The sequence below is a fragment of the Myotis daubentonii genome, chromosome 15 (assembly GCF_963259705.1).
Source record: "Myotis daubentonii chromosome 15, mMyoDau2.1, whole genome shotgun sequence".
Classification (NCBI taxonomy): Eukaryota; Metazoa; Chordata; class Mammalia; order Chiroptera; family Vespertilionidae; genus Myotis; species Myotis daubentonii.
The window spans coordinates 3,931,431-3,959,309 of NC_081854.1; the positions used below are offsets into that span (position 1 = coordinate 3,931,431).

Below are 27,879 nucleotides of genomic sequence, written 5' to 3' on the forward strand. Positions count from 1 at the left end.
GGCTAAGTGTGTGGTTGTCTGTTTCCATCAGGAGGGAGTCTCAGATTCTGAGCTCCAGATCCGGGCGAGTCTCTAGGGACCCAGACTCAAACGGGAGAAGCGAGACTGCCTGGCTTCGGTCGGAACTCGAGGGCAGCTTTCTCTCCGAGGTTTGCAGGGGTTGATGGGACACTGAGAGGCAGAGCACGTGGGGACGGGGCTGAGAGCAGCCATAACTGCTCGCTCCACCCACCCTGTTGATGGTGTTCAACCCGCCCCGCCCAAGCCCTGCACAGAGCCATTTGCCAGATAGCCTCAGGCAAAGGCTAGATTAGCACCTCCCCAGAGGACAGAAGTTCTCTCACTCCAGGCACAGCTGATTCTCACAGCCATTTGGCCTGGAGCTCAAATCCCCTCTAGTATTACCTACAACAATCAAGGCTTAACTACAACAAGACTGCCCACAAAGACCGCTAGGGGGTGCACCAAGAAAACATAAAAAAATGGGGAGACTGCCAAAACCGGTTTGGCTCAGTGGCTAGAGCGTCGGCCTGCGCACTGAAAGGTCCCAGGTTCGATTCCGGCCAAGGCCATGTACCTGGGTTGTGGGCATATCCCCAGTGGGAGATGTGCAGGAGGCAGCTGATCGATGTTTCTAACTCTCTATCTCTCTCCCTTCCTCTCTGTAAAAAATCAATAAAATATATATTTTTTTAAAAAATGCGGAGACAAAGAAACAGGACGCAAATGTCAGAAATGGAAGATATAGACCTCAAAACCACACTTTGAAGGTCTTTCAATAATTTTCTAAAAACTGCCGATAAATGTAGTGAGATCCGCAAGAAATCTAATGAGACCCTCGATGTTGTGATAAAGAACCAACTGGAAATTAAGCATACACTGACTGAAATAAAGAATATTATACAGACTCCCAACAGCAGACCAGAGGAGAGCAAGAATAAGTCAAAGATTTGAAATGCGAAGAAGCAAAAAACACCCAATCAGAAAAGCAAAATGAAAAAAGAATCCGAAGAAAATACGAAGATAGTGTAAGGAGCCTCTGGGACAGCTTCAAGCGTACCAACATCAGAATTATAGGGGTGCCAGAAGATGAGAGAGATCAAGACATTGAAAACCTATTTGAAGAAATAATGACAGGAAACTTCCCCCACCTGGTGAAAGAAATAGACTTACAGGCCTAAGAAGCACAGAGAACCCCAAACAAAAGGAATCCAAAGAGGACCACACCAAGACACATCATAACTAAAATGCCAAGAGCAAAAGACAAAGAGAGAATCTTAAAAGCAGCAAGAGAAAGAAACTCAGTTACCTACAAGGGAATACCCATAGGACTGTCAGCGGATTTCTCAACAGAAACTTTGCAGGCCAGAAGGCAGTGGCAAGAAATATTCAAAGTGATGAATGCCAAGAACTTACAACCAAGATTACTTTATCCAGCAAAGCTATCATTCAGAATTGAAGTTCAGATAAAGAGCTTCACAGATAAGGAAAAGCTGAAGGAGTTCATCACCACCAAACCAGTATTATATGAAATGCTGACAGGTATCCTTTAAGAAGAGGAAGAAGAAGAGAAAGGTAAAGATACAAATTATGAACAACAAATATGCATCTATCAATAAGTGAATAAATAATCTGATGAACAGAGTGAACTGGTGATTATAATAGAATCAGGGACATAGAAAGGGAATGGATTGACTATTCTTGGGAGGGGGGAAACGGGTATGGGAGATGCGGGAAGAGACTGGACAAAACTTGGGCACCTATGGATGAGGAGAGTGGGTGGGGAGTGAGGGAGGAGGGTGGGGCGGATACTGGGAGGAGGGGAATTATGGGGGGAAAAAAGAGGAACAATTTTAATAATCTGAACAATAAATTTTTAATTAAAAAAAGAAAGAAAGAAAGTACTGAGTGCAGGGGAGAAACTGAGGGCAAGGGAAAGGTACAGAATATGCCTAACTGTTAGGTCCGAACAGGGTTTGGCTGGCCTGGGACCCAATCTGCTGCTGGACCTGCTGCTGCTGCATGGCTGCGGAAGGCATCAGCGTCCCTGAGGCTGCTGGAACTGGGCGTGTCCTGCCAGGCCTGCAGCCATGCCAGCGCTGTCTTCCTGCTGCGGCTCCGCGGCATCTCTCTGTGCTGTGGTTCATTCTCGCCACGCTGGGGTTGCGCCCCGGGTTCATGATGTTCAAGGCCTGGCAATGGGGGTTCAGGCCCCATTGATGCTGCTGCGGAGGGACAGCAGGTGGTGGTCTGCTGCCTGGCATGGCGTTCAGGTTCTGCAGGCGGGGCTGCAGGCTGGGCTGGACACTGATGGGGGCGGAGTTCTGGCCGAGCTGAAGAAGCCGGCTAGTGACATGCTTACAGGCCAGGGCTGGGACTGAGTCGGAGGCTGTGGTTTCTGGGGTGTGTTGGGCTGCTGTGGGGGTGTCCAGGGTGGTGCTCAAGGAGGGGATGGAGGACTGCTGAGGCACGTGACGGGTGTTCATGGTGGCATCCGCTGGCGCAGGAGCTACCCCTGCGGCAGGCGGTTCCAAATCCGCTGCTGGCGGAGCCGGAGCAGCTGCTCGAGGAGCTTCTGTTTGATGCTGAGGCATAAGGGAACGGGGCATGGGTTTTCTTGGCAGCGTTTGGCATGGTAACAGCAAACGGCGAATAGCTGCTTGCACACTGGGCAGCCTCCATTGACCTTACGCTGGCAGCGCTTGGGGTGCAGCACAACACGCTTCATCCTCTGGCAGTTGGTCCGAGAACAGCTGGCGTCTCGGCACTGGCGGGTATGCCTCAGGGTCTGGATGCAGCGCAGGAAGCTGAGGCGCCGAGCCTCCTGGATTCTCCTGAACTGCATCTCCCCCTGGTTGCCGCCCTCATCGCCCTCCACTGCCTCTTCATCCAGGCCCAGCCCCACCTTCACCATCCTGTGGGTGTGGCCCTTGGTGTTGTAGCAGTTGATGCAAAGGTCGTAGTCCTCGCACCCGGGGCAGTGCCAGCCTGTCTTCACCCGCTGCTTGCACTCAGTGCAGGCGAGGACACAGCGGTCCTGGCCCTGGTTGTGCAACTCCAGCAGCATCGCTAGGCAACTCTCTTTGTCCTCGTGCAGTTCCTCCTTCGCTCCTTCGCCGACCCTCACAAATTCCTGAAAGCTTTAAGAAGAAAAGAAAAGCTGGAGCCATGTATTTTAATTGAATCAAGTTACAGAAATGAACATTCCTTATATTGTCCCAAATTGCCACAATAGTAGCAATGATAATCCTCTTTACAGCACCTTCTGCTTTCTTTTAAAAAATTTTATCCTCACCCTGGCCGGTGGGCTCAGTGGTTAGAGAGCCAGCCTGCGCACAGCAGGGTGGAGGGTTCGATTTCTGGTCAAGAGTACATATCTCAGTTGCGGTTCACTCTCCACCCCACATCAGGGCACCTGTGGGAAGCAACATTTCGGTATGTCTCTTTCACACCAATATTTCTCTTTCTCTCTCCTTTCTTCTTTTCCTTCCTCTCTCCCTCCCTTCTACTCTCTCTCTGAAAAGCAATGGGGAAAATGTCCTCAGGTGAAGATTAACAACAAAAAAGGGGGGGCAAAATGAAGACATTTCCAGATGAATAATATGTAAACTTTTAAGATTCATTAAGAAATCAACCCCGTTAAAAAAAGGACATGGGAAAAAGAACTTGAATAGACATTTCACCAAAGAGACAGGAATGAGAATATGATCAACATTATTAGGCATTTGGAAAATACAAATCAAAACAATAATGAAATGTTACACCCACTACAAAACAGAGTGAGAATATTTTTACGTGGGCTGAGGGGACACTGAAAGCCTTCTCTATTTTTTTTTAAACTCTTTTTTTATTTTTTTAAAAATATATTTTATTGAGTTTTTACAGAGAGGAAAGGAGAGAGATAGAGAGTAAGAAACATCGATGAGAGAGAAACATCGACCAGCCGCCTCCTGCACACTCCCCACTGGGGATGTGCCCGCAACCAAGGTACATGCCCTTGACCAGATTCGAACCTGGGACCTTTCAGTCCGCAGGCCGACGCTCTATCCACTGAGCCAAACCGGTTTCGGCAGCCTTCTCTATTTTTGCTCAGAATGTAAAACAGGACAGCACTTTCCATTAAAACAGTCTATATATTTAAGGGAAATGTATTATTTTCTAGGAGATTATGTTACAAATACTGATTGAAAAATAACTGAAAAATCTGAATAACCAATTTTATTTTTTCCTTTCGCCATCTACACTTTTATTCTCTGTAAGAAAATAGTCTCTCCCACCCTAACTGGTTTGGCCCAGTGGATAAAGCGTTGGCCTTCAGACTGAAGGGTCCAAGGTTCGATTCTGGTCAAGAGCACATGTCCTGGGTTGCGGGCTCAATCCCCATTGGGGCGTGTGCAGGAGGCACCCAGTCAATGATTCTCTCTCATCATTGATGTTTCTATCTCTCTCCCTCTCTTCTTCTCTGAAATCAATAATATATATATATATAAAAAACAGGTAGTGTTACAAAAACATAGATACCTGGAACAGGGCCTTCAATCCCCCATGCCCATCAGCCGGAATCGAACCTGGGACCTTTCAGTCCGCAGGCCGACGCTCTATCCACTGAGCCAAACCGGTTTCGGCAGCTCTCTCAAACTTTGCTTTCGCTTTTGCTGACCTGTTTTACCGTTAACGCGTGTGTGTTTTTTCGATTTCGCGAGACAGCACTTTGGTTTCACTAGCGCGGGAGGAATCCCACCTCGTTCCCACCTTCTGCAGTCATCTCCAGAGTCTTCAGTTATCACGTCTCTAGAGACACCGTGGGCCTCGCTCTTCACAGCCCTGCCCTCCCCACCGGTTCCTCCCCCACAACCCGTTTCCGACCGAGGTCGCCAGACCGGCTCCACTCAAAATCCCAGACGTCCCCCGCGCTCAAACATCTCCCGGGTTTTGTCCCTAGTCTGACCACATCTCTGACATCTCGGGCCCTACCAGCTTCCTTCCTCGTCCCCAGGCTCCTCCACACCTCAGTTCCTGGGTGCTCTCGCCTGTGGGAACTGCACTTCCGGTACGATTGCCGCCCCCATGGTGCTCCGCGGCAATGCCCATGGGCGCCGCCATCTTTCCAGTCCCGGGGGGTCGGGGAGGGGCGGAAGGAGGGGCTAAAATAAAACACAACCAGCTCCGCGTTGGGTTTCGATAGGCTCCGGCCTCTGAAAACTTACTCAGCGCAGTGTTGCTGACCAAGGGGGAGGCTATCGCGCGTCCAAAAGGTGATTTCAAAATTCTCCTGAAGGGCGAACGCCATCCATGTTGACCGCTTGGGACAGGATCGAGGGGCGGTGGGCGTGGCCACGGTACCTCTCAGAGCCGGGGCGTGGTCACTGTACGTCACAGAGCCTGGGCGTGGTCACTGTACATCTCAGAGCCTGGGCGTGGCCACGGTATGTCACAGAGCCACGCCCACGGCCGCAGCCCAGGCAGCGTCCCTAGCGACAGCTGGAGGGAGGACTTGGGTGCCCCAGCAGGGGATAGAAATCGTTGGGGAAGTGAGTTCAGCCTTTGGCTGCTGTGGTGGAGTCTTGCGAAGCACAGCATCAGGTGGGTCTGCTCGGGGTGCGGATGGGAGTGGGGGCCGGTTGCGGGGGCCTGTGAGGTGAAACAAGGGCTCTTTGGGGATTTGGGGTTCGGGACTCTTAGCTTTAGGGGTCCTCCCCTTGGCGGCCAAGGTTACCAAGTGTATGAAGGCATTAATGATGGACAATGCAAACAGCGGGGTTGGGTTGGTTGTCGCCTGGGTGATGCTGTGGTGCTCAGGGATTAAGAACTGGAGGGAGCCCTGGCCAGTTTTGCTCAGTGGACAGAGCGTCGGCCTGCGGACTGAAGGGTCCGGGGCTGGATTCCCGTCACGGTACTTACCTTGGTTACAGGCTCCTCCCCTGCCGGGACCTTGGTCAGGGGCGCATGCAGGAGGCAACCAATCAATGTGTTTCTCTCACATCAGTATTTCCCTCTGTCTTTCCCTGTCTCTTCCACTCTCTCTAAAACAGTGGTTCTCAACCTTACTAATGCCGAGACACTTAAATACAGTTCCTCATGTTGTGGTGACCCCTAACCATAAAATTATTATTTTTTTAAATATATTTTATTGATTTTTTACAGAGAGGAAGGGAGAGGGATAGAGAGTTAGAAACATCAATGAGAGAGAAATATCGATCAGCTGCCTCCTGCACCTCCTACTGGGGATGTGCCTGCAACCAAGGTTTATGCTACTGACCAGAATAGAACCTGGGACCCTACAGTGTGCATGCTGACACTCTATCCACTGAGCCAAGCCGATTAGGGATAGAAATGGTATTATTAATACACACCAGCATATCCATTTCAGGAAGCAAGAGTAGGGAGGGCGGGATATTTATGTCTCTGGGTGGGTCGGATGGGGGTGCAGGCGATTGCAGGAAGCTGGGTCTAGAGCTGCTTTTCTCAGCTGCTTAGTTGTCTCCTGTGACACCTGAAATGAGAATAACAGGAAAACAGCAGAGAGGACAGGAGCCTCCAGTGGGGACAATAGAAAGTACTGAGTGACTAGAACCAGCAAGGATGCTCATCAAGGTTGCTATATAGAGGGGAGAACCAAGACGGCGGCATAGGTTAACGCCGGAGTTTGCTGCTTCGAACAACCACTTCAAAAATACAACTAAAAGACAGAACAGACATCATCCAGAACCACAGGAAGGCTGCCTGAGGGGAAGTTCTACAACTAGGAGGAAAGAAAATAACACACCGAGACTCAGAGGAGTTACAGTGCAGAAAATACAAAGGTGCAGAGGTGTGCGCAGAGTGGGCTGGCGGTTGAGTGTGCGGTTGTCTGTTTCCATCAGGAGGGAGTCTCAGATTCTGAACTCCAGATCCGGGCGAGTCTCTAGGGACCCAGACTCAAACCGGAGAAGCGGGACTGTCTGGCTTCATTCGGAACTCAAGGGCAGCTTTCTCTCCGAGGTTTGCAGGGGTTGATGGGACACTGAGGCAGAGCATCTGGGGAGGGGACTGAGAGCAGCCATAACTGCTCCCTCCACCCACCCTGTTGATGCTGTTCAACCCGCCCCGCCCAAGCCCTGCACAGAGCCATTTGCCAGATAGCCTCAGGCAAAGGCTAGATTAGCACCTCCCCAGAGGACAGTTCTCTCACTGCAGACAAAGCTGATTCTCACAGCACTTGGCCTGGAGCTCAAATCCCCTCTAGTATTACCTACAACAATCAAGGCTTACCTACAACAAGAATGCCCACAAAGACTGCTAGGGGGTGCACCAAGAAAACATAAAAAAATGGGGAGACAAAGAAAAAGGACGCAAATGTAAGAAATGGAAGATATAGACCTCAAAACCACATTTTTAAGGTCTTTCCATAATTTTCTAAAAACTGCCGATAAATGTAGTGAGATCCGAAAGAAATCTAATGAGACCCTCGATGTTGTGATAAAGAACCAACTAGAAATTAAGCATACACTGACTGAAATAAAGAATATTATATATTGCCGAAACCGGTTTGGCTCAGTGGATAGAGCGTCAGCCTGCGGACTGAAAGGTCCCAGGTTCGATTCCGGTCAAGGGCATATACCTGGGTTGCAGGCACATCCCCAGTAGGAGATGTGCAGGAGGCAGCTGATCGATGTTTCTCTCTCATCAATGTTTCTAGCTCTCTATCTCTCTCTCTTCCTCTCTGTAAAAAATCAATAAAATATATTTTTTTTTAAAAAAAAGAATATTATATAGACTCCCAACAGCAGACCAGAGGAGAGCAAGAATCAAGGTAAAGATTTGAAATGCGAAGAAGCAAAAAACACCCAACCGGAAAAGCAAAATGAAAAAAGAATCCGAAGAAAATACGAAGATAGTGTAAGGAGCCTCTGCGACAGCTTCAAGCGTACCAACATCAGAATTATAGGGGTGCCAGAAGATGAGAGAGATCAAGACATTGAAAACCTATTTGAAGAAATAATGACAGGAAACTTCCCCCACCTGGTGAAAGAAATAGACTTACAGGCCCAAGAAGCACAGAGAACCCCAAACAAAAGGAATCCAAAGAGGACCACACCAAGACACATCATAACTAAAATGCCAAGAGCAAAAGACAAAGAGAGAATCTTAAAAGCAGCAAGAGAAAGAAACTCAGTTACCTACAAGGGAATACCCATAGGACTGTCAGTGGATTTCTCAACAGAAACTTTGCAGGCCAGAAGGCAGTGGCAAGAAATATTCAAAGTGATGAATGCCAAGAACTTACAACCAAGATTACTTTATCCAGCAAAGCTATCATTCAGAATTGAAGTTCAGATAAAGAGCTTCACAGATAAGGAAAAGCTGAAGGAGTTCATCACCACCAAACCAGTATTATATGAAATGCTGACAGGTATCCTTTAAGAAGAGGAAGAAGAAGAGAAAGGTAAAGATACAAATTATGAACAACAAATATGCATCTATCAATAAGTGAATAAATAATCTGGTAAACAGAATGAACTCGTGATTATAATAGAATCAGGGACATAGAAAGGGAATGGACTGACTATTCTTGCGGGGGAAAGAGGTGTGGGAGATGCGGGAAGAGACTGGACAAAAATCCTGCATCTATGGATGAGGACAGTGGGTGGGGAGTGAGGGAGGAGGGTGGGGCGGGAACTGGGAGGAGGGGAGTTATGGGGGGAAAAAAGAGGAACAAATGTAATAATCTGAACAATAAAGATTTAATTTAAAAAAAAAAAAGAAAGAACGAACTGAGTGCAGGGGAGAAACTGAGGGCAAGGCAAAGGTACAGAATATGCCTAACTGTTAGGTCCTAACAGGGTTTGGCTGGCCTGGGACCCAGTCTGCTGCTGGACCTGCTGCTGCTGCATGGCTGGGGGAGGCATCAGTATCCCTGAGGCTGCTGGAACTGGGCGTGTCCTGCCAGGCCTGCAGCCATGCCAGCGCTGCTGCCTTCCTGCTGCTGCTGCTACTGCTGCTGCTGCTGTTCCGCGGCATCTCTGTGTGCTGTGGTTCATTCTCGCCATGCTGGGGTTGCGCCCCGGGTTCATGATGTTCAAGGCCTGGCAATGGGGGTTCAGGCCTCCCATTGTTGCTGCTGCGGAGGGACAGCAGGTCGTGGCCCGCTGGCTGGCATGGCGTTCAGGTTCTGCAGGCTGGGCTGCAGGCTGGGCTGGAGCTGAAGGTTAATGGGCTTCCTCATGGACACTGATGGGGGCAGAGTTTTGGCCGAGCTGAAGAAGCCGGCTAGTGACATGCTTACAGGCCAGGGCTTGGACTGAGTCGGAGGCTGTGGTTTCTGGGGTGTGATGGGCTGCTGTGGGGGTGTCCAGGGTGGTGCTCAAGGAGGGGATGGAGGACTGCTGAGGCACGTGATGGGTGTTCATGGTGGCATCCGCTGGCGCAAGAGCTACCCCTGCGGCAGGCGGTTCCAAATCCGCTGCTGGCGGAGCCGGAGCAGCTGCTCGAGGAGCTTCTGTTTGATGCTGAGGCATAAGGGAACGGGGCATGGGTTTTCTTGGCAGCGTTTGGCATGGTAACAGCAAACGGCGAATAGCTGCTTGCACACTGGGCAGCCTCCATTGACCTTACGCTGGCAGCGCTTGGGGTGCAGCACAACACGCTTCATCGTCTGGCAGTTGGTCCGAGAGCAGCTGGCGTCGCGGCACTGGCAGGTATGCCTCAGGGTCTGGATGCAGCGCAGGAAGCTGAGGCGCCGAGCCTCCTGGATTCTCCTGAACTGCATCTCCCCCTGGTTGCCGCCCTCATTGCCCTCCACTGCCTCTTCATCCAGGCCCAGCCCCACCTTCACCATCCTGTGGGTGTGGCCCTTGGTGTTGTAGCAGTTGATGCAAAGGTCGTAGTCCTCGCACCCGGGGCAGTGCCAGCCTGTCTTCACCCGCTGCTTGCACTCAGTGCAGGCGAGGACACAGTGGTCCTGGCCCTGGTTGTGCAACTCCAGCAGCATCGCTAGGCAACTCTCTTTGTCCTCGTGCAGTTCCTCCTTCGCTCCTTCGCCGACCCTCACAAATTCCTGAAAGCTTTAAGAAGAAAAGAAAAGCTGGAGCCATGTATTTTAATTGAATCAAGTTACAGAAATGAACATTCCTTATATTGTCCCAAATTGCCACAATAGTAGCAATGATAATCCTCTTTACAGCACCTTCTGCTTTCTTTTAAAAAATTTTATCCTCACCATGGCCGGTGGGCTCAGTGGTTAGAGAGCCAGCCTGCGCACAGCAGGGTGGAGGGTTCGATTTCTGGTCAAGAGTACATATCTCAGTTGCGGTTCACTCTCCACCCCACATCAGGGCACCTGTGGGAGGCAACATTTCGGTATGTCTCTTTCACACCAATATTTCTCTTTCTCTCTCCTTTCTTCTTTTCCTTCCTCTCTCCCTCCCTTCTACTCTCTCTCTCTGAAAAGCAATGGGGAAAATGTCCTCAGGTGAAGATTAACAACAAAAAAGGGGGGCAAAATGAAGACATTTCCAGATGAATAATATGTAAACTTTTAAGATTCATTAAGAAACCAACCCGTTTAAAAAAGACATGGGAAAAAGAACTTGAATAGACATTTCACCGAAGAGACAGGAATGAGAATATGATCAACATTATTAGGCATTTGGAAAATACAAATCAAAACAATAATGAAATGTTACACCCACTACAAAACAGAGTGAGAATATTTTTACGTGGGCTGTGGGGACACTGAAAGCCTTCTCTAGTTTTGCTCAGAATGTAAAACAGTACAGCACTTTCCATTAAAACAGTCTATCTATTTAAGGGAAATGTGTTATTTTCTAGGAGATTATGTTACAAATACTGATTGAAAAATAACTGAAAAATCTGAATAACCAATTTTATTTTTTCCTTTCGCCATCTACAGTTTTATTCTCTGTAAGAAAATAGTCTCTCCCACCCTAACTGGTTTGGCTCAGTGGATAAAGCGTTGGCCTTCACACTGAAGGGTCCAAGGTTCGATTCTGGTCAAGAGCACATGTCCTGGGTTGCGGGCTCAATCCCCATTGGGGCGTGTGCAGGAGGCACCCAGTCAATGATTCTCTCTCATCATTGATGTTTCTATCTCTCTCCCTCTCTTCTTCTCTGAAATCAATAATATATATATATAAAAAACAGGTAGTGTTACAAAAAAAAAGATACCTGGAACAGGGCCTTCAATCCCACATGCCCATCAGCCGTTGTCTTCTTACCAATCCTTCCTTGCTCTGATTGAAGAAATAAGACTTAGTCTGCCTAAAAGAAGATTCAGTCAAGGACTAAGTTTGTTTTTTCTGGAGATCACTTTAGTAGAATTGCTGGTCTGTAGGGACCCATGGGACATCCCTCTGCCTGGAACCATATACTAGTACTAGAGGTCCAATGCATAACATTCATTCGTGCAATGGGGGTCGGGGGGGAGGTCCCTCAACCCTGCCTGCGCCTTCTTGCAGTCCTGGACCCCTCAGGGGATGTCCTCCGCCGGCTTAGGCTGCTCCCGCCGTCGGACATTTCCCCAGGGGTCTTTAATGCTGCTGCTGAGGCAGGAGACGCTCCCACCACCAGTGCTACACTTTCCAGTCCCGAGCCCAGCTTCTGGCTGAGCCCGGCTCCCCCTGTGGGAGCACAATGACCACCAGGGTGCAGCTCCTGTGTTGAGTGTCTGCCCCCTGGTGGTCATTGCAAGTCATAGCAACCAGTCATTCCACCGTTTGTCCCATTTGCATATTAGGGCCTTATTATATAGGATCTCGCAAACTTTGCTTTCGCTTTTGCTGACCTGTTTTACCGTTAACGCGTGTGTGTTTTTTCGATTTCGCGAGACAGCACTTCGGTTTCACTAGCGCGGGAGGAATCCCACCTCCTTCCCACCCTCTGCAGTCATATCCAGAGTCTTCAGTTATCACGTGTCTAGAGACACCATGGGCCTCGCTCTTCACAGCCCTGCCCTCCCCACCGGTTCCTCCACGACAACCCGTTTCCGACCGAGGTTGCCAGACCGGCTCCACTCAAAACCCCAGACGTCCCCCGCGCTCAAACATCTCCCGGGTTTTGTCCCTAGTCTGACCACATCTCCGACATCTCGGGCCCTACCAGCTTCCTTCCTCGTCCCCAGGCTCCTCCACACCTCAGTTCCTGGGTGCTCTCGCCTGTGGGAACTGCACTTCCGGTACGATTGCCGCCCCCATGGTGCTCCGCGGCAATGCCCATGGGCGCCGCCATCTTTCCAGTCCCGGGGGGTCGGGGAGGGGCGGAAGGAGGGGCTAAAATAAAACACAACCAGCTCCGCGTTGGGTTTCGATAGGCTCCGGCCTCTGAAAACTTACTCAGCGCAGTGTTGCTGACCAAGGGGGAGGCTATCGCGCGTCCAAAAGGTGATTTCAAAATTCTCCTGAAGGGCGAACGCCATCCATGTTGACCGCTTGGGACTGGATCCGAGGGGCGGTGGGCGTGGCCACGGCACGTCACAGCGCCGGGGCGTGGTCACTGTACGTCACAGAGCCTGGGCGTGGTCACTGTACGTCTCAGAGCCTGGGCGTGGCCACGGTATGTCACAGAGCCACGCCCACGGCCGCAGCCCAGGCAGCGTCCCTAGCGACAGCCGGAGGGAGGACTTGGGTGCCCCAGCAGGGGATAGAAATCCTTGGGGAAGTGAGTTCAGCCTTTGGCTGCTGCCGCGGAGTCTTGCGAAGCGCAGTATCATGTGGGTCTGCGCGGGGTGCGGACGGAAGTGAGGGGCGGTGGGGGGGGGCTATGAGGCGAGAGAAGGGCTCTTTGGGGACTTTGGGTTCGGTCACTAGGGAATCTTGGCTTTAGGGGTCCTCCCCTTGGCGGCCAAGGTTACCAAGTGTACGAAGGCATTAATGATGGACAATGCGAACGGCGGGGTTGGTTGTCGGCCTGGGTGATGCTGTGGTGCTCAGGGATTAAGAACTGGAGAGGCCCGAAGAAGAGTCGGCGGCACTAAATGGCGGCGGCGGCGGCGGCGGGGACCGCGGCTGTGAGGGCCGTGGCCGGGGCCCAGGGTCCAGCGTCCCCTGCAGCAGCGGCGGCCGGGACCCCGGGCTCGGCGGGCCCAGGCCCAGGGTCGCAGGGCGTGCTGATCGGGGACCGGCTGTACTCCGGGGTGCTCATCACCTTGGAAAATTGTCTCCTGCCCGACGACAAGCCCCGCTTCACGCCATCCATGTCGAGTGGGCTCGACACCGGCACGGAGACCGACCTCCGCGTCGTGGGCTGCGAGCTCATCCAGGCGGCCGGCATCCTGCTCCGCCTGCCGCAGGTGGCCATGGCGACGGGGCAGGTGCTGTTCCAGCGCTTCTTCTACACCAAGTCCTTTGTGAAGCATTCCATGGAGCACGTGTCGATGGCCTGCGTGCACCTGGCCTCCAAGATCGAGGAAGCTCCGCGGCGGATCCGGGATGTCAGGAACGTCTTCCACCGCCTCCGGCAGCTGCGGGAGAAGAAGAAACCGGCTCCGCTCCTGGTGGATCAAGAGTATGTTAGATCTGAAGAACCAGATCATAAAGGCAGAGAGACGGGTTCTCAAGGAGCTGGGTTTCTGCGTCCACGTGAAGCACCCGCACAAGATAATGGTTATGTACCTTCAGGTGTTAGAGTGTGAGCGTAACCAACACCTGGTCCAGGCCTCATGGGGAACCTCTGAGGGTAAGTGACTAAGACCTCTCCTCTGCTGCCCAAGCGCTTCGGTGCAGGGACAGCGGCCGTCCTCAGCCACTCCCGGGCAGGCTCCGCCGAAGGCTGGCCTAGATGGTGGTATGCTCACGATAGTCTAGCGCTGGCCGACGCTGCTGTGGTTCTGATGGTTGCGCTTCTTGTTAACCCTCTGTCGTGCTTTGGTAATTGTATTGATTAGACTTGATAACTGTCTTGACTTGAATTTTGCTCCTTTAAAACTGCTGTACCTACCTGTGCACTAAAGATGCAATACCTATCTTTGAGAAAAATCTATGGAAAGCAGTAAGAATTGGCTGATGGGAACTGGGACTTGAGTATGGGATTATGGCATCATTTCTGCAGGTTCTAGGGCTGCCCTTTTCAGCAGCTGCGTAAAGGTAATGCATCTTTAGATGACCCCACGGGCACTTTATCTTGTAACATTTCAAATGTAGCAATCAGCTTAAGTATATGTTTGAGGGATTTGTTTTGTTTTTAGGACTTAAAAGTTAATAGGTTAATATTATCATCACTATTTGAGTATTGAAAATGTTTTATTAAGACCAGAACACTTCTCGATGGTTATGTGTATAAAATGTTTGAACTGTTCACTTGCAATGCTCTGGTTCCCGGGTCTCGGTGCCCTCACCCTTGTTCTCGGTCACCTCCTGGTGCGCCCGTCGGCAAGTGCAGAGCTTGAGAAACCTTGGAGTGGATTTGTCTGTCGCCTTCTCCAGGGCTTGGGAGCAACGATACCCTGGTGGGGGTGGGGGTGGGGGTGGGGCCGGGGCTGGGGGGAAGATCAGGCAAATCACAGCAGGATTTGGCTCGCCTGTGGATGCAGCTTGACTCAGGCTTGTCCTATTGGGGTATGTTGGGAGCAGTGACTGTATGACTGTTCAACTGTTTTCTCATGGAATTAATCCTTGTGTGTGCATTATTATAAAGTTTCACGTGAGGTCAGATTTTGCTCTGTTAAATCTTAGAAAATACATATGAAAGGAAATGTTAAATGTAGCCAATTTTAAAATGTTACCTTTTAAAAATGCAAGTTATTTTTGTATTTCTCTGTTTTCTATGATAAAGTTTTTAAATGTACTGATTATGGTGAAACTGTAGTATTTTGATGCTCTTGTCTGATTTTATGAATATTCACTTTAAGACTCCTTGTTGAAATGGGACAGTTTGGAACTGGTTCTTGGATAAGCCTGAGAAGAGGACTGCCTCCTCGGCATGCTGTTCCCATGCTCCCAGGGAGATGCTCCCTTTCCGAGCGGACTCCCTCGTGGAAGGAGGAGGGCCAGGCTGTGGACACCTCTTGAAGGAAGAGGAAGGCAAGAGGACGGCTGGTCTCAGAAAAGCCTGGTGGCTCTGTGCTCGGCAGTCCATTGAGTTAGCATGTTTCTCTGCACTACGGATTCTGAGCGCTTAGATTTCTTTAACCAAGTACTTTCTCACCCCTGTTTTCTTTCTGAGGCATTGTGCTTTGCATGAGAGCAGGCCAAAGTTGAGAGGGAAAAGTAAAGTTAAAGTTGGTACTCTTTCATAGCAACACTGATTGACATTCAGCCAGCTTAAAAAATGTTTTGCCAAAAAAAAAAAAAAAAAGGAACTGGAGGGAGCTCTGTCTGGTTTTGGCCAGTGGATAGAGCCTCGGCCTGTGGACTGAAGGGTAACGGGTTCTATTCTGGTCAAGGTCGCGAACCTAGGTTACAGGCTCCTCCCCAGCCAGGGCCCTGGCCAGGGCGCATGCAGGAGGCAACTAATCAATGTGTTTCTCTCACATCAATATTTCCTTCTGTCTTTCCCTGTCTCTTCCACTCTCTACAGTGGTTCTCAACCTTCCTAATGCCAAGACCCTTAAATAAACTTTAATACAGTGCCTCAGGTTGCGGTGACCCCAACCATAAAATTATTATTATTTTTAAATTATTTTATTGATTTTTTACAGAGAGGAAGGGAGAGGGATAGAGAGTTAGAAACATCAATGAGAGAGAAACATCGATCAGCTGCCTCCTGCACCTCCTACTGGGGATGTGCCTGCAACCAAGGTTTATGCTACTGACCAGAATTGAACCTGGGACCCTACAGTGTGCAGGCTGACACTCTATCCACTGAGCCAAGCCGGTCAGGGCTAGAAATGGTATTATTAATACACACCAGCATATCCATCTCAGGAAGCAAGAGTAGGGAGGGCGGGATATTTATGTCTCTGGGTGGGTCGGATGGGGGTGCAGGCGGTTGCAGGAAGATGGGTCTAGAACTGCTTTTCTCAGCTGCTTAGCTGTCTCCTGTGACACCTGAAATGAGAATAACAGGAAAACAGCAGAGGACAGGAGCCTCCAGTGGGGACAATAGAAAGTACTGAGCGCAGGGCAAGGGAAAGGTACAGAATATGCCTAACTGTTAGGTCCTAACAGGGTTTGGCTGGCCTGGGACCCAGTCTGCTGCTGCATGGCTGCGAGAGGCATCAGCGTCCCTGAGGCTGCTGGAACTGGGCGTGTCCTGCCAGGCCTGCAGCCATGCCAGCACTGTCTTCCTGCTGCTGCTCCGCGGCATCTCTCTGTGCTGTGGTTCATTCTCCACACGCTGGGGTTGCGCCCCGGGTTCATGATGTTCAAGGCCTGGCAATGGGGGTTCAGGCCCCATTGATGCTGCTGTGGAGGGACAGCAGGTGATGTTCTGCTGCCTGGCATGGCGTTCAGGTTCTGCAGGCGGGGCTGCAGGCTGGGCTGGACACTGATGGGGGCGGAGTTCTGGCCGAGCTGAAGAAGCCGGCTAGTGACATGCTTACAGGCCAGGGCTGGGACTGAGTCGGAGGCTGTGGTTTCTGGGGTGTGTTGGGCTGCTGTGGGGGTGTCCAGGGTGGTGCTCAAGGAGGGGATGGAGGACTGCTGAGGCAAGTGACGGGTGTTCATGGTGGCATCCGCTGGCGCAGGAGCTACCCCTGCGGCAGGCGGTTCCAAATCCGCTGCTGGCGGAGCCAGAGCAGCTGCTCGAGGAGCTTCTGTTTGATGCTGAGGCATAAGGGAACGGGGCATGGGTTTTCTTGGCAGCGTTTGGCATGGTAACAGCAAACGGCGAATAGCTGCTTGCACACTGGGCAGCCTCCATTGACCTTACGCTGGCAGCGCTTGGGGTGCAGCACAACACGCTTCATCCTCTGGCAGTTGGTCCGAGAGCAGCTGGCGTCGCGGCACTGGCGGGTATGCCTCAGGGTCTGGATGCAGCGCAGGAAGCTGAGGCGCCGAGCCTCCTGGATTCTCCTGAACTGCATCTCCCCCTGGTTGCCGCCCTCATCGCCCTCCACTGCCTCTTCATCCAGGCCCAGCCCCACCTTCACCATCCTGTGGGTGTGGCCCTTGGTGTTGTAGCAGTTGATGCAAAGGTCGTAGTCCTCGCACCCGGGGCAGTGCCAGCCTGTCTTCACCCGCTGCTTGCACTCAGTGCAGGCGAGGACACAGCGGTCCTGGCCCTGGTTGTGCAACTCCAGCAGCATCGCTAGGCAACTCTCTTTGTCCTCGTGCAGTTCCTCCTTCGCTCCTTCGGCGACCCTCACAAATTCCTGAAAGCTTTAAGAAGAAAAGAAAAGCTGGAGCCATGTATTTTAATTGAATCAAGTTACAGAAATGAACATTCCTTATATTGGCCCAAAAGCTCACAATAATAGCAATGATAATCCTCTTTACAGCACCTTCTGCTTTCTTTTAAAAAAATTTTATCCTCACCCTGGCCGGTGGGCTCAGTGGTTAGAGAGCCAGCCTGCGCACAGCAGGGTGGAGGGTTCGATTTCTGGTCAAGAGTACATATCTCAGTTGCGGTTCACTCTCCACCCCACATCTGTGGGAGGCAACATTGCAGTATGTCTCTTTCACACCAATATTTCTCTTTCTCTCTCCTTTCTTCTTTTCCTTCCTCTCTCCCTCCCTTCTACTCTCTCTCTGAAAAGCAATGGGGAAAATGTCCTCAGGTGAAGATTAACAACAAAAAGGGGGGGCAAAATGAAGACATTTCCAGATGAATAATATGTAAACTTTTAAGATTCATTAAGAAACCAACCCGTTTAAAAAAGACATGGGAAAAAGAACTTGAATAGACATTTTACCAAAGAGACAGGAATGAGAATATGATCAACATTATTAGGCATTTGGAAAATACAAATCAAAACAATAATGAAATGTTACACCCACTACAAAACAGAGTGAGAATATTTTTACGTGGGCTGTGGGGACACTGAAAGCCTTCTCTAGTTTTGCTCAGAATGTAAAACAGTACAGCACTTTCCATTAAAACAGTCTATCTATTTAAGGGAAATGTGTTATTTTCTAGGAGATTATGTTACAAATACTGATGAAAAATAACAGAAAAACCTGAATAACCTATTTTATTTTTTCCTTTCGCCATCTACAGTTTTAATCTCTGTAAGAAAATAGTCTCTCCCACCCTAACTGGTTTGGCTCAGTGGATAAAGCGTTGGCCTTCACACTGAAGGGTCCAAGGTTCGATTCTGGTGAAGAGCACATGTCCTGGGATGCGGGCTCAATCCCCATTGGGGCATGTGCAGGAGGCACCCAGTCAATGATTCTCTCTCATCATTGATGTTTCTATCTCTCTCCCTCTCTTCTTCTCTGAAATCAATAATATATATATATATAAAAAACAGGTAGTGTTACAAAAAAAAAATACCTGGAACAGGGCCTTCAATCCCACATGCCCATCAGCCGTTGTTTTCTTACCAATCCTTCCTTGCTCTCATTCAAGAAATAAGACTTAGTCTGCCTTAAAGAAGATTCAGTCAAGGACTAAGTTTGTTTTTTCTGGAGATCACTTTAGTAGAATTGCTGGTCTGTAGGGACCCATGGGACATCCCTCTGCCTGGAACCATATACTAGTACTAGAGGTCCAATGCATAACATTCATTCGTGCAATGGGGGTCGGGGGGAGGTCCCTCAAACCTGCCTGCGCCTTCTTGCAGTCCTGGACCCCTCAGGGGATGTCCTCCGCCGGCTTAGGCCTGCTCCCGCAGTCGGACATTTCCCCAGGGGTCTTTAATGCTGCTGCTGAGGCAGGAGACGCTCCCACCACCAGTGCTACACTTGCCAGTCCCGAGCCCAGCTTCTGGCTGAGCCCGGCTCCCCCTGTGGGAGCACAATGACCACCAGGGTGCAGCTCCTGTGTTGAGTGTCTGGCCCCTGGTGGTCATTGCAAGTCATAACAACCAGTCATTCCACCGTTTGTCCCATTTGCATATTAGGGCATTATTATATAGGCTCTCTCAAACTTTTTTTTTTTTTAAATATATTTTATTGATTTTTTACAGGGAGGAAGGGAGAGAGATAGAGAGTAAGAAACATCGATGAGAGAGAAACATCGACCAGCTGCCTCCTGCACACCCCCTACTGGAGATGTGCCCGCAACCCAGGTACATGCCCTTGACCGGAATCGAACCCGGGACCTTTCAGTCCGCAGGCCGACGCTCTATCCACTGAGCCAAACCGGTTTCGGCAGCTCTCTCAAACTTTGCTTTCGCTTTTGCTAACCTGTTTTACCGTTAACGCGTGTGTGTTTTTTCGATTTCGCGAGACAGCACTTTGGTTTCACTAGCGCGGGAGGAATCCCACCTCCTTCCCACCTTCTGCAGTCATCTCCAGAGTCTTCAGTTATCACGTGTCTAGAGACACCGTGGGCCTCGCTCTTCACAGCCCTGCCCTCCCCACCGGTTCCTCCCCCACAACCCGTTTCCGACCGAGGTTGCCAGACCGGCTCCACTCAAAACCCCAGACGTCCCCCGCGCTCAAACATCTCCCGGGTTTTGTCCCTAGTCTGACCACATCTCCGACATCTCGGGCCCTACCAGCTTCCTTCCTCGTCCCCAGGCTCCTCCACACCTCAGTTCCTGGGTGCTCTCGCCTGTGGGAACGGCACTTCCAGTACGATTGCCGCCCCCATGGTGCTCCGCGGCAATGCCCATGGGCGCCGCCATCTTTCCAGTCCCGGGGGGTCGGGGAGGGGCGGAAGGAGGGGCTAAAATAAAACACAACCAGCTCCGCGTTGGGTTTCGATAGGCTCCGGCCTCTGAAAACTTACTCAGCGCAGTGGTGCTGACCAAGGGGGAGGCTATCGCGCGTCCAAAAGGTGATTTCAAAATTCTCCTGAAGGGCGAACGCCATCCATGTTGACCGCTTGGGACTGGATCGAGGGGCGGTGGGCGTGGCCACGGTACGTCACAGCTCCGGGGCGTGGCCACTGTAGGTCACAGAGCCTGGGCGTGGTCACTGTACGTCTCAGAGCCTGGGCGTGGCCACTGTACGTCACAGAGCCACGCCCACGGCCGCACCCCAGGCAGCGTCCCTAGCGACAGTCGGAGAGAGGACTTGGGTGCCCCAGTGGTGGATAGAAATCATTGGGGAAGTGAGTTGAGCCTTTGGCTGCTGCCGCGGAGTCTTGCGAAGCGCAGCATCAGGTGGGTCTGCTCGGGGTGTGGACGGGAGTGGGGGCCGGTTGGGGGGGGGCCTATGAGGCGAGAGAAAGGCTCTTTGGGGACTTTGGGTTCGGTCACTAGGGACTCTTAGCTTTAGAGGTCCTCCCCTTGGCGGCCAAGGTTACCAAGTGTATGAAGGCATTAATGATGGACAATGCGAACAGCGGGGTTGGTTGTCCGCCTGGGTGATGCTGTAGTTCTCAGGGATTAAGAACTGGAGGGAGCCCTGGCCGGTTTTGCTCAGTGGATAGAGCCTCGGCCTGCAGACTGAAGGGTCCTGGGTTCTATTCTGGTCAAGGTCGCGAACCTAGGTTACAGGCTCCTCCCCAGCCAGGGCCCTGGCCAGGGCGCATGCAGGAGGCAACTAATCAATATGTTTCTCTCACATCAATATTTCCTTCTGTCTTTCCCTGTCTCTTCCACTCTCTACAGTGGTTCTCAACCTTCCTAATGCCAAGACCCTTAAATACACTTTAATACACTGCCTCATGTTGCGGTGACCCCCAACCATAAAATTATTATTATTTTTTAAATTATTTTATTGATTTTTGACAGAGAGGAAGGGAGAGGGATAGAGAGTTAGAAACATCAATGAGAGAGAAACATCGATCAGCTGCCTCCTGCACCTCCTACTGGGGATGCGCCTGCAACAAAGGTTTATGCTCTTGACCAGAATTGAACCTGGGACCCTACAGTGTGCAGGCTGACACTCTATCCACTGAGCCAAGCCGGTCAGGGCTAGAAATGGTATTATTAATACACACCAGCATATCCATTTCAGGAAGCAAGAGTAGGGAGGGCGGGATATTTATGTCTCTGGGTGGGTCGGATGGGGGTGCAGGCGGTTGCAGGAAGCTGGGTCTAGAGCTGCTTTTCTCAGCTGCTTAGTTGTCTCCTGTGACACCTGAAATGAGAATAACAGGAAAACAGCAGAGGACAGGAGCCTCCAGTGGGGACAATAGAAAGTACTGAGTGACTAGAACCAGCAAGGATGCTCATCAAGGTTGCTATATAGAGGGGAGAACCAAGATGGCGGCATAGGTTAACGCCAGAGTTTGCTGCCTCGAACCACTTCAAAAATACAACTAACAGACAGAACAGACATCATCCAGAACCACAGGAAGGCTGGCTGAAGGGAAATTCTACAACTAGGAGGAAAGAGAATAACATACCGAGAGGAGGCGCAGTGCAGGAAATAAAAAAGGTGCAGAGGTGTGCGCAGAGTGGGCTGGCGGCTGAGTGTGCGGTTGTCTGTTTCAATCAGGAGGGAGTCTCAGATTCTGAGCTCCAGATCCGGGCGAGTCTCTAGGGACCCAGACTCAAACGGGGAAGCGAGACTGCCTGGCTTCGGTCGGAACTCGAGGGCAGCTTTCTCTCCGAGGTTTGCAGGGGGTGATGGGACACGGAGAGGCAGAGCATCTGGGGAGGGGACTGAGAGCAGCCATAACTGCTCGCTCCACCCACCCTGTTGATGCTGTTCAACCCGCCCCGCCCAAGCCCTGCACAGAGCCATTTGCCAGATAGCCTCAGGCAAAGGCTAGATTAGCACCTCCCCAGAGGACAGAAGTTCTCTCACTCCAGACACAGCTGATTCTCACAGCACTTGGCCTGGAGCTCAAATCCCCTCTAGTATTACCTACAACAATCAAAGCTTAAGTACAGCAAGACTGCCCACAAAGACCGCTAGAGAGTGCACCAAGAAAACATAAAAAAATGCGGAGACTGCCAAAACCGGTTTGGCTCAGTGGATAGAGCGTCGGCCTGCGGACTAAAAGGTCCCAGGTTCGATTCCGGCCAAGGGCATGTACCTGAGTTGCGGGCATATCCCCAGTGGGAGATGTGCAGGAGGCAGCTGATCGATGTTTCTAACTCTCTATCTCTCTCCCTTCCTCTCTGTAAAAAATCAATAAAATATATTTTTAAAAAAATGCGGAGACAAAGAAACAGGACGCAAATGTCAGAAATGGAAGATATAGACCTCAAAACCACACTTTGAAGGTCTTTCAATAATTTTCTAAAAACTGCCGATAAATGTAGTGAGATCCGCAAGAAATCTAATGAGACCCTCGATGTTGTGATAAAGAACCAACTAGAAATTAAGCATACACTGACTGAAATAAAGAATATTATACAGACTCCCAACAGCAGACCACAGGAGAGCAAGAATAGAGTCAAAGATTTGAAATGCGAAGAAGCAAAAAACACCCAATCGGAAAAGCAAAATGAAAAAAGAATCCGAAGAAAATACGAAGATAGTGTAAGGAGCCTCTGGGACAGCTTCAAGCGTACCAACATCAGAATTATAGGGGTGCCAGAAGATGAGAGAGATCAAGACATTGAAAACCTATTTGAAGCCAGCACTGGTTTGGCTCAGTGGATAGAGCCTCGGCCTGCGGACTGAGGGGTCCCAGGTTCGATTCCGGTCAAGGGCATGTACCTTGGTTGTGGGCACATCCCCAGTAGGGGGCGTGCAGGAGGCAGCTGATGGATGTTTCTAACTCTCTATCCCTGTCCCTTCCTCTCTGTAACAAATCAATAAAATATATTAAAAAAAAAAAAAAGAAAACCTATTTGAAGAAATAATGACAGGAAACTTCCCCCACCTGGTGAAAGAAATAGACTTACAGGCCCAAGAAGCACAGAGAACCCCAAACAAAAGGAATCCAAAGAGGACCACACCAAGACACATCATCATTAAAATGCCAAGAGCAAAAGACAAAGAGAGAATCTTAAAAGCAGCAAGAGAAAGAAACTCAGTTACCTACAAGGGAATACCCATAGGACTGTCAGCGGTTTTCTCAACAGAAACTTTGCAGGCCAGAAGGCAGTGGCAAGAAATATTCAAAGTGATGAATGCCAAGAACTTACAACCAAGATTACTTTATCCAGCAAAGCTATCATTCAGAATTGAAGGTCAGATAAAGAGCTTCACAGATAAGAAAAAGCTGAAGGAGTTCATCACCACCAAACCAGTATTATATGAAATGCTGAAAGGTATCCTTTAAGAAGAGGAAGAAGAAGAGAAAGGTAAAGATACAAATTATGAACAACAAATATGCATCTATCAATAAGTGAATAAATAATCAGATGAACAGAGTGAACTGGTGATTATAATAGAATCAGGGACATAGAAAGGGAATGGACTGACTATTCTTGGGGGGGAATGGGGTGTGGGAAGAGACTGGACAAAAATCCTGCATCTATGGATGACGACAGTGGGTGGGGAGTGAGGGCGGAGGGTGGGGTGGGAAATGGGAGGAGGGGAGTTATGGGGGGGAAAAAAAGAGGAACAAATGTTATAATCTGAACAATAAAGATTTAATTTAAAAAAAAAAAAGAACGAACGAACTGAGTGCAGGGGAGAAACTGAGGGCAAGGGAAAGGTACAGAATATGCCTAACTGTTAGTTCCTAACAGGGTTTGGCTGGCCTTGGGACCCAGTCTGCTGCTGGACCTGCTGCTGCTGCATGGCTGGGGGAGGCATCAGTATCCCTGAGGCTGCTGGAACTGGGCGTGTCCTGCCAGGCCTGCAGCCATGCCAGCGCTGCTGACTTCCTGCTGCTGCGGCTGCTGCTGCTGCTGTTCCGCGGCATCTCTGTGTGCTGTGGTTCATTCTTGCCATGCAGGGGTTGCGCCCCGGGTTCATGATGTTCAATGCCTGGCAATGGGGGTTCAGGCCCCATTGTTGCTGCTGCGGAGGGACAGCAGGTCGTGGCCCGCTGGCTGGCATGGCGTTCAGGTTCTGCAGGCTGAGCTGCAGGCTGGGCTGGAGCTGAAGGTTAATGGGCTTCCTCATGGACACTGATGGGGGCAGAGTTTTGGCCGAGCTGAAGAAGCCGGCTAGTGACATGCTTGCAGGCCAGGGCTGGGACTGAGTCGGAGGCTGTGGTTTCTGGGGTGTGTTGGGCTGCTGTGGGGGTGTCCAGAGTGGTGCTCAAGGAGGGGATGGAGGACTGCTGAGGCAAGTGACGGGTGTTCATGGTGGCATCCGCTGGCGCAGGAGCTACCCCTGCCGCAGTCGGTTCCAAATCCGCTGCTGGCGGAGCCGGAGCAGCTGCTCGAGGAGCTTCTGTTTGATGTTGAGGCACAAGGGAACGGGGCATGGGTTTTCTTGGCAGCGTTTGGCATGGTAACAGCAAACAGCGAATAGCTGCTTGCACACTGGGCAGCCTCCATTGACCTTACGCTGGCAGCGCTTGGGGTGCAGCACAACACGCTTCATCCTCTGGCAGTTGGTCCGAGAGCAGCTGGCGTCGCGGCACTGGCGGGTATGCCTCAGGGTCTGGATGCAGCGCAGGAAGCTGAGGCGCCGAGCCTCCTGGATTCTCCTGAACTGCATCTCCCCCTGGTTGCCGCCCTCATCGCCCTCCACTGCCTCTTCATCCAGGCCCAGCCCCACCTTCACCATCCTGTGGGTGTGGCCCTTGGTGTTGTAGCAGTTGATGCAAAGATCGTAGTCCTCGCACCCAGGGCAGTGCCAGCCTGTCTTCACCCGCTGCTTGCACTCAGTGCAGGCGAGGACACAGTGGTCCTGGCCCTGGTTGTGCAACTCCAGCAGCATCGCTAGGCAACTCTCTTTGTCCTCGTGCAGTTCCTCCTTCGCTCCTTCGACGACCCTCACAAATTCCTGAAAGCTTTAAGAAGAAAAGAAAAGCTGGAGCCATGTATTTTAATTGAATCAAGTTACAGAAATGAACATTCCTTATATTGGCCCAAATGCTCACAATAATAGCAATGATAATCCTCTTTACTGCACCTTCTGCTTTCTTTTAAAAAATTTTATCCTAACCCTGGCCGGTGGGCTCAGTGGTTAGAGAGCCAGCCTGTGCACAGCAGGGTGGAGGGTTCGATTTCTGGTCAAGAGTACATATCTCAGTTGCGGTTCACTCTCCACCCCACATCAGGGCACCTGTGGGAGGCAACATTTCGGTATGTCTCTTTCACACCAATATTTCTCTTTCTCTCTCCTTTCTTCTTTTCCTTCCTCTCTCCCTCCCTTCTACTCTCTCTCTGAAAAGCAATGGGGAAAATGTCCTCAGGTGAAGATTAACAACAAAAAGGGGGGGCAAAATGAAGACATTTCCAGATGAATAATATGTAAACTTTTAAGATTCATTAAGAAACCAACCCGGTTAAAAAAAGGACATGGGAAAAAGAACTTGAATAGACATTTCACCAAAGAGACAGGAATGAGAATATGATCAACATTATTAGGCATTTGGAAAATACAAATCAAAACAATAATGAAATGTTACACCCACTACAAAACAGAGTGAGAATATTTTTACGTGGGCTGAGGGGACACTGAAAGCCTTCTCTATTTTTTTTTTAAACTCTTTTTTTATTTTTTTAAAAATATATTTTATTGAGTTTTTACAGAGAGGAAAGGAGAGAGATAGAGAGTAAGAAACATCGATGAGAGAGAAACATCGACCAGCCGCCTCCTGCACACTCCCCACTGGGGATGTGCCCGCAACCAAGGTACATGCCCTTGACCGGATTCGAACCTGGGACCGTTCAGTCCGCAGGCCGACGCTCTATCCACTGAGCCAAACCGGTTTCGGCAGCCTTCTCTATTTTTGCTCAGAATGTAAAACAGGACAGCACTTTCCATTAAAACAGTCTATATATTTAAGGGAAATGTATTATTTTCTAGGAGATTATGTTACAAATACTGATTGAAAAATAACTGAAAAATCTGAATAACCAATTTTATTTTTTCCTTTCGCCGTCTACACTTTTATTCTCTGTAAGAAAATAGTCTCTCCCACCCTAACTGGTTTGGCTCAGTGGATAAAGCGTTGGCCTTCAGACTGAAGGGTCCAAGGTTCGATTCTGGTGAAGAGCACATGTCCTGGGTTGCGGGCTCAATCCCCATTGGGGCATGTGCAGGAGGCACCCAGTCAGTGATTCTCTCTCATCATTGATGTTTCTATCTCTCTCCCTCTCCTCTTCTCTGAAATCAATAATATATATATATAAAACAGGTAGTGTTACAAAAACATAGATACCTGGAACAGGGCCTTCAATCCCCCATGCCCATCAGCCATTGTCTTACCAATCCTTCCTTGCTCTCATTCAAGAAATAGGACTTAGTCTGCCTTAAAGAAGATTCAGTCAAGGACTAAGTTTGTTTTTTTTCTGGAGATCACTTTAGTAGAATTGCTGGTCTGTAGGGACCCATGGGACATCCCTCTGCCTGGAACCATATACTAGTACATTGGTTCCCAAACTTATTTGGCCTACCGCCTCCTTTCCAGAAAAAATATTACTCAGCGCCCCCTGGAAATTAATTTTTTTTTAAATTTTAATAGCAATTAAACAGGAAGATATATGTATTAATGTTTCTACCTTTTTCGTAAAATATAGTAAAGAAAGGTGTAAATTACAAACATTGAAGTTTGAAATTATGAAACTATTTATTGAACTCAGAATAGAAAGGTAATACAAAAGAAGTTAAAACAAATGCACCTGTGGCCATCACCGCCCCCCTAGATCGCTGCAGCGCCCACCAGGGGGCGGTAGCGCCCACTTTGGGAATCACTGTACTAGTACTAGAGGCCCAATGCATGACGTTCATTCGTGCAAGGGGGTCGGGGGGAGGTCCCTCAACCCTGCCTGCGCCTTCTTGCAGTCCTGGACCCCTCAGGGGATGTCCTCCGCCGGCTTAGGCCTGCTCCCGCAGTCGGACATTTCCCCAGGGGTCTTTAATGCTGCTGCTGAGGCAGGGGACGCTCCCACCACCAGTGCTACACTTGCCAGTCCCGAGCCCAGCTTCTGGCTGAGCAGGGCTCCCCCTGTGGGAGCACAATGACCACCAGGGTGCAGCTCCTGTGTTGAGTGTCTGGCCCCTGGTGGTCATTGCAAGTCATAGCAACCAGTCATTCCACCGTTTGGCCAATTTGCATATTAGGGTCTTAGTATATAGGATCTCTCAAACTTTGCTTTCGCTTTGGCTGACCTGTTTTACCGTTAAGGCCTTTTTTTTTTTTTTTTCAATTTTGGGAGACAGCACTTTGGTTGCACTAGCGCGGGAGGAATCCCACCTCCTTCCCACCCTCTGCAGTCATCTCCACAGTCTTCAGTTATCACGTCTCTAGAGACACCGTGGGCCTCGCTCTTCACAGCCCTGCCCTCCCCACCGGTTCCTCCCCCACAACCCGTTTCCGACCGAGGTTGCCAGACCGGATACACTCAAAATCCCAGACGTCCCCCGCGCTCAAACATCTCCCGGGTTTTGTCCCTAGTCTGACCACTTCTCCGACATCTCGGGCCCTACCAGCTTCCTTCCTCGTCCCCAGGCTCCTCCACACCTCAGTTCCTGGGTGCTCGCGCACTTGGGAACTGCACTTCCGGTAAGATTGCCGCCCCCATGGTGCTCCGCGGCAATGCCCATGGGCGCCGCCATCTTTCCAGTCCCGGGGGGTCGGGGAGGGGCGGAAGGAGGGGCTAAAATAAAACACAACCAGCTCCGCGTTGGCTTTCGATAGGCTCCGGCCTCTGAAAACTTACTCAGCGCAGTGTTGCTGACCAAGGGGGAGGCTATCGCGCGTCCAAAAGGTGATTTCAAAATTCTCCTGAAGGGCGAACGCCATCCATGTTGACCGCTTGGGACTGGATCGAGGGGCGGTGGGCGTGGCCACGGTACGTCACGGAGCCAGGGCGTGGCCACGGCACGTCACAGAGCCAGGGCGTGCCCACGGTACGTCACAGAGCCA

General features: G+C 50.4%; 4 protein-coding genes and 1 pseudogene across 6 annotated transcripts; 1 reads left to right on the forward strand and 4 right to left on the reverse strand.

The window, feature by feature from the left end:
* Positions 1-2,307: 2,307 nt before the first annotated feature.
* Positions 2,308-5,307, reverse strand: LOC132216140 (histone lysine acetyltransferase CREBBP-like). The gene is made up of 2 exons (XM_059665254.1): positions 5,208-5,307; positions 2,308-3,140 (listed from the first exon to the last, which is right to left on the reverse strand). The coding sequence occupies exons 1-2, from the start codon at positions 5,288-5,290 to the stop codon at positions 2,510-2,512; spliced, it is 714 nt and encodes a 237-aa protein (XP_059521237.1). The 5' UTR covers positions 5,291-5,307; the 3' UTR covers positions 2,308-2,509.
* A 4,105-nt stretch (positions 5,308-9,412) lies between these two features.
* LOC132216141 (histone lysine acetyltransferase CREBBP-like) lies at positions 9,413-12,443 on the reverse strand. 2 transcript variants are annotated; one of them, XM_059665255.1, is made up of 2 exons: positions 12,330-12,437; positions 9,413-10,043 (listed from the first exon to the last, which is right to left on the reverse strand). In XM_059665255.1, the coding sequence occupies exons 1-2, from the start codon at positions 12,410-12,412 to the stop codon at positions 9,413-9,415; spliced, it is 714 nt and encodes a 237-aa protein (XP_059521238.1). In that variant the 5' UTR covers positions 12,413-12,437. The 2 variants fall into 2 exon arrangements, 1 of the variants encoding a protein (XP_059521238.1); XR_009448705.1 differs by lacking the exon at positions 9,413-10,043 and adding an exon at positions 11,172-11,259 and having other exon boundaries at positions 12,330-12,443.
* A 527-nt stretch (positions 12,444-12,970) lies between these two features.
* LOC132217264 (cyclin-L2-like) lies at positions 12,971-14,439 on the forward strand (annotated as a pseudogene).
* A 2,167-nt stretch (positions 14,440-16,606) lies between these two features.
* Positions 16,607-19,877, reverse strand: LOC132216138 (histone lysine acetyltransferase CREBBP-like). 2 transcript variants are annotated; one of them, XM_059665253.1, is made up of 3 exons: positions 19,768-19,877; positions 18,367-18,459; positions 16,607-17,252 (listed from the first exon to the last, which is right to left on the reverse strand). In XM_059665253.1, exon 3 carries the CDS (start codon positions 17,177-17,179, stop codon positions 16,622-16,624), a length of 558 nt encoding a protein of 185 aa, XP_059521236.1. In that variant the 5' UTR covers positions 17,180-17,252; positions 18,367-18,459; positions 19,768-19,877; the 3' UTR covers positions 16,607-16,621. The 2 variants fall into 2 exon arrangements, with proteins under 2 accessions (XP_059521236.1, XP_059521235.1); XM_059665252.1 differs by lacking the exon at positions 18,367-18,459 and having other exon boundaries at positions 19,768-19,871.
* Positions 19,878-23,521: 3,644 nt separating this feature from the next.
* On the reverse strand, positions 23,522-27,773 carry LOC132216142 (histone lysine acetyltransferase CREBBP-like). The gene is made up of 2 exons (XM_059665256.1): positions 27,674-27,773; positions 23,522-24,795 (listed from the first exon to the last, which is right to left on the reverse strand). The coding sequence occupies exons 1-2, from the start codon at positions 27,754-27,756 to the stop codon at positions 24,165-24,167; spliced, it is 714 nt and encodes a 237-aa protein (XP_059521239.1). The 5' UTR covers positions 27,757-27,773; the 3' UTR covers positions 23,522-24,164.
* Between the last annotated feature and the right edge of the window lie 106 nt (positions 27,774-27,879).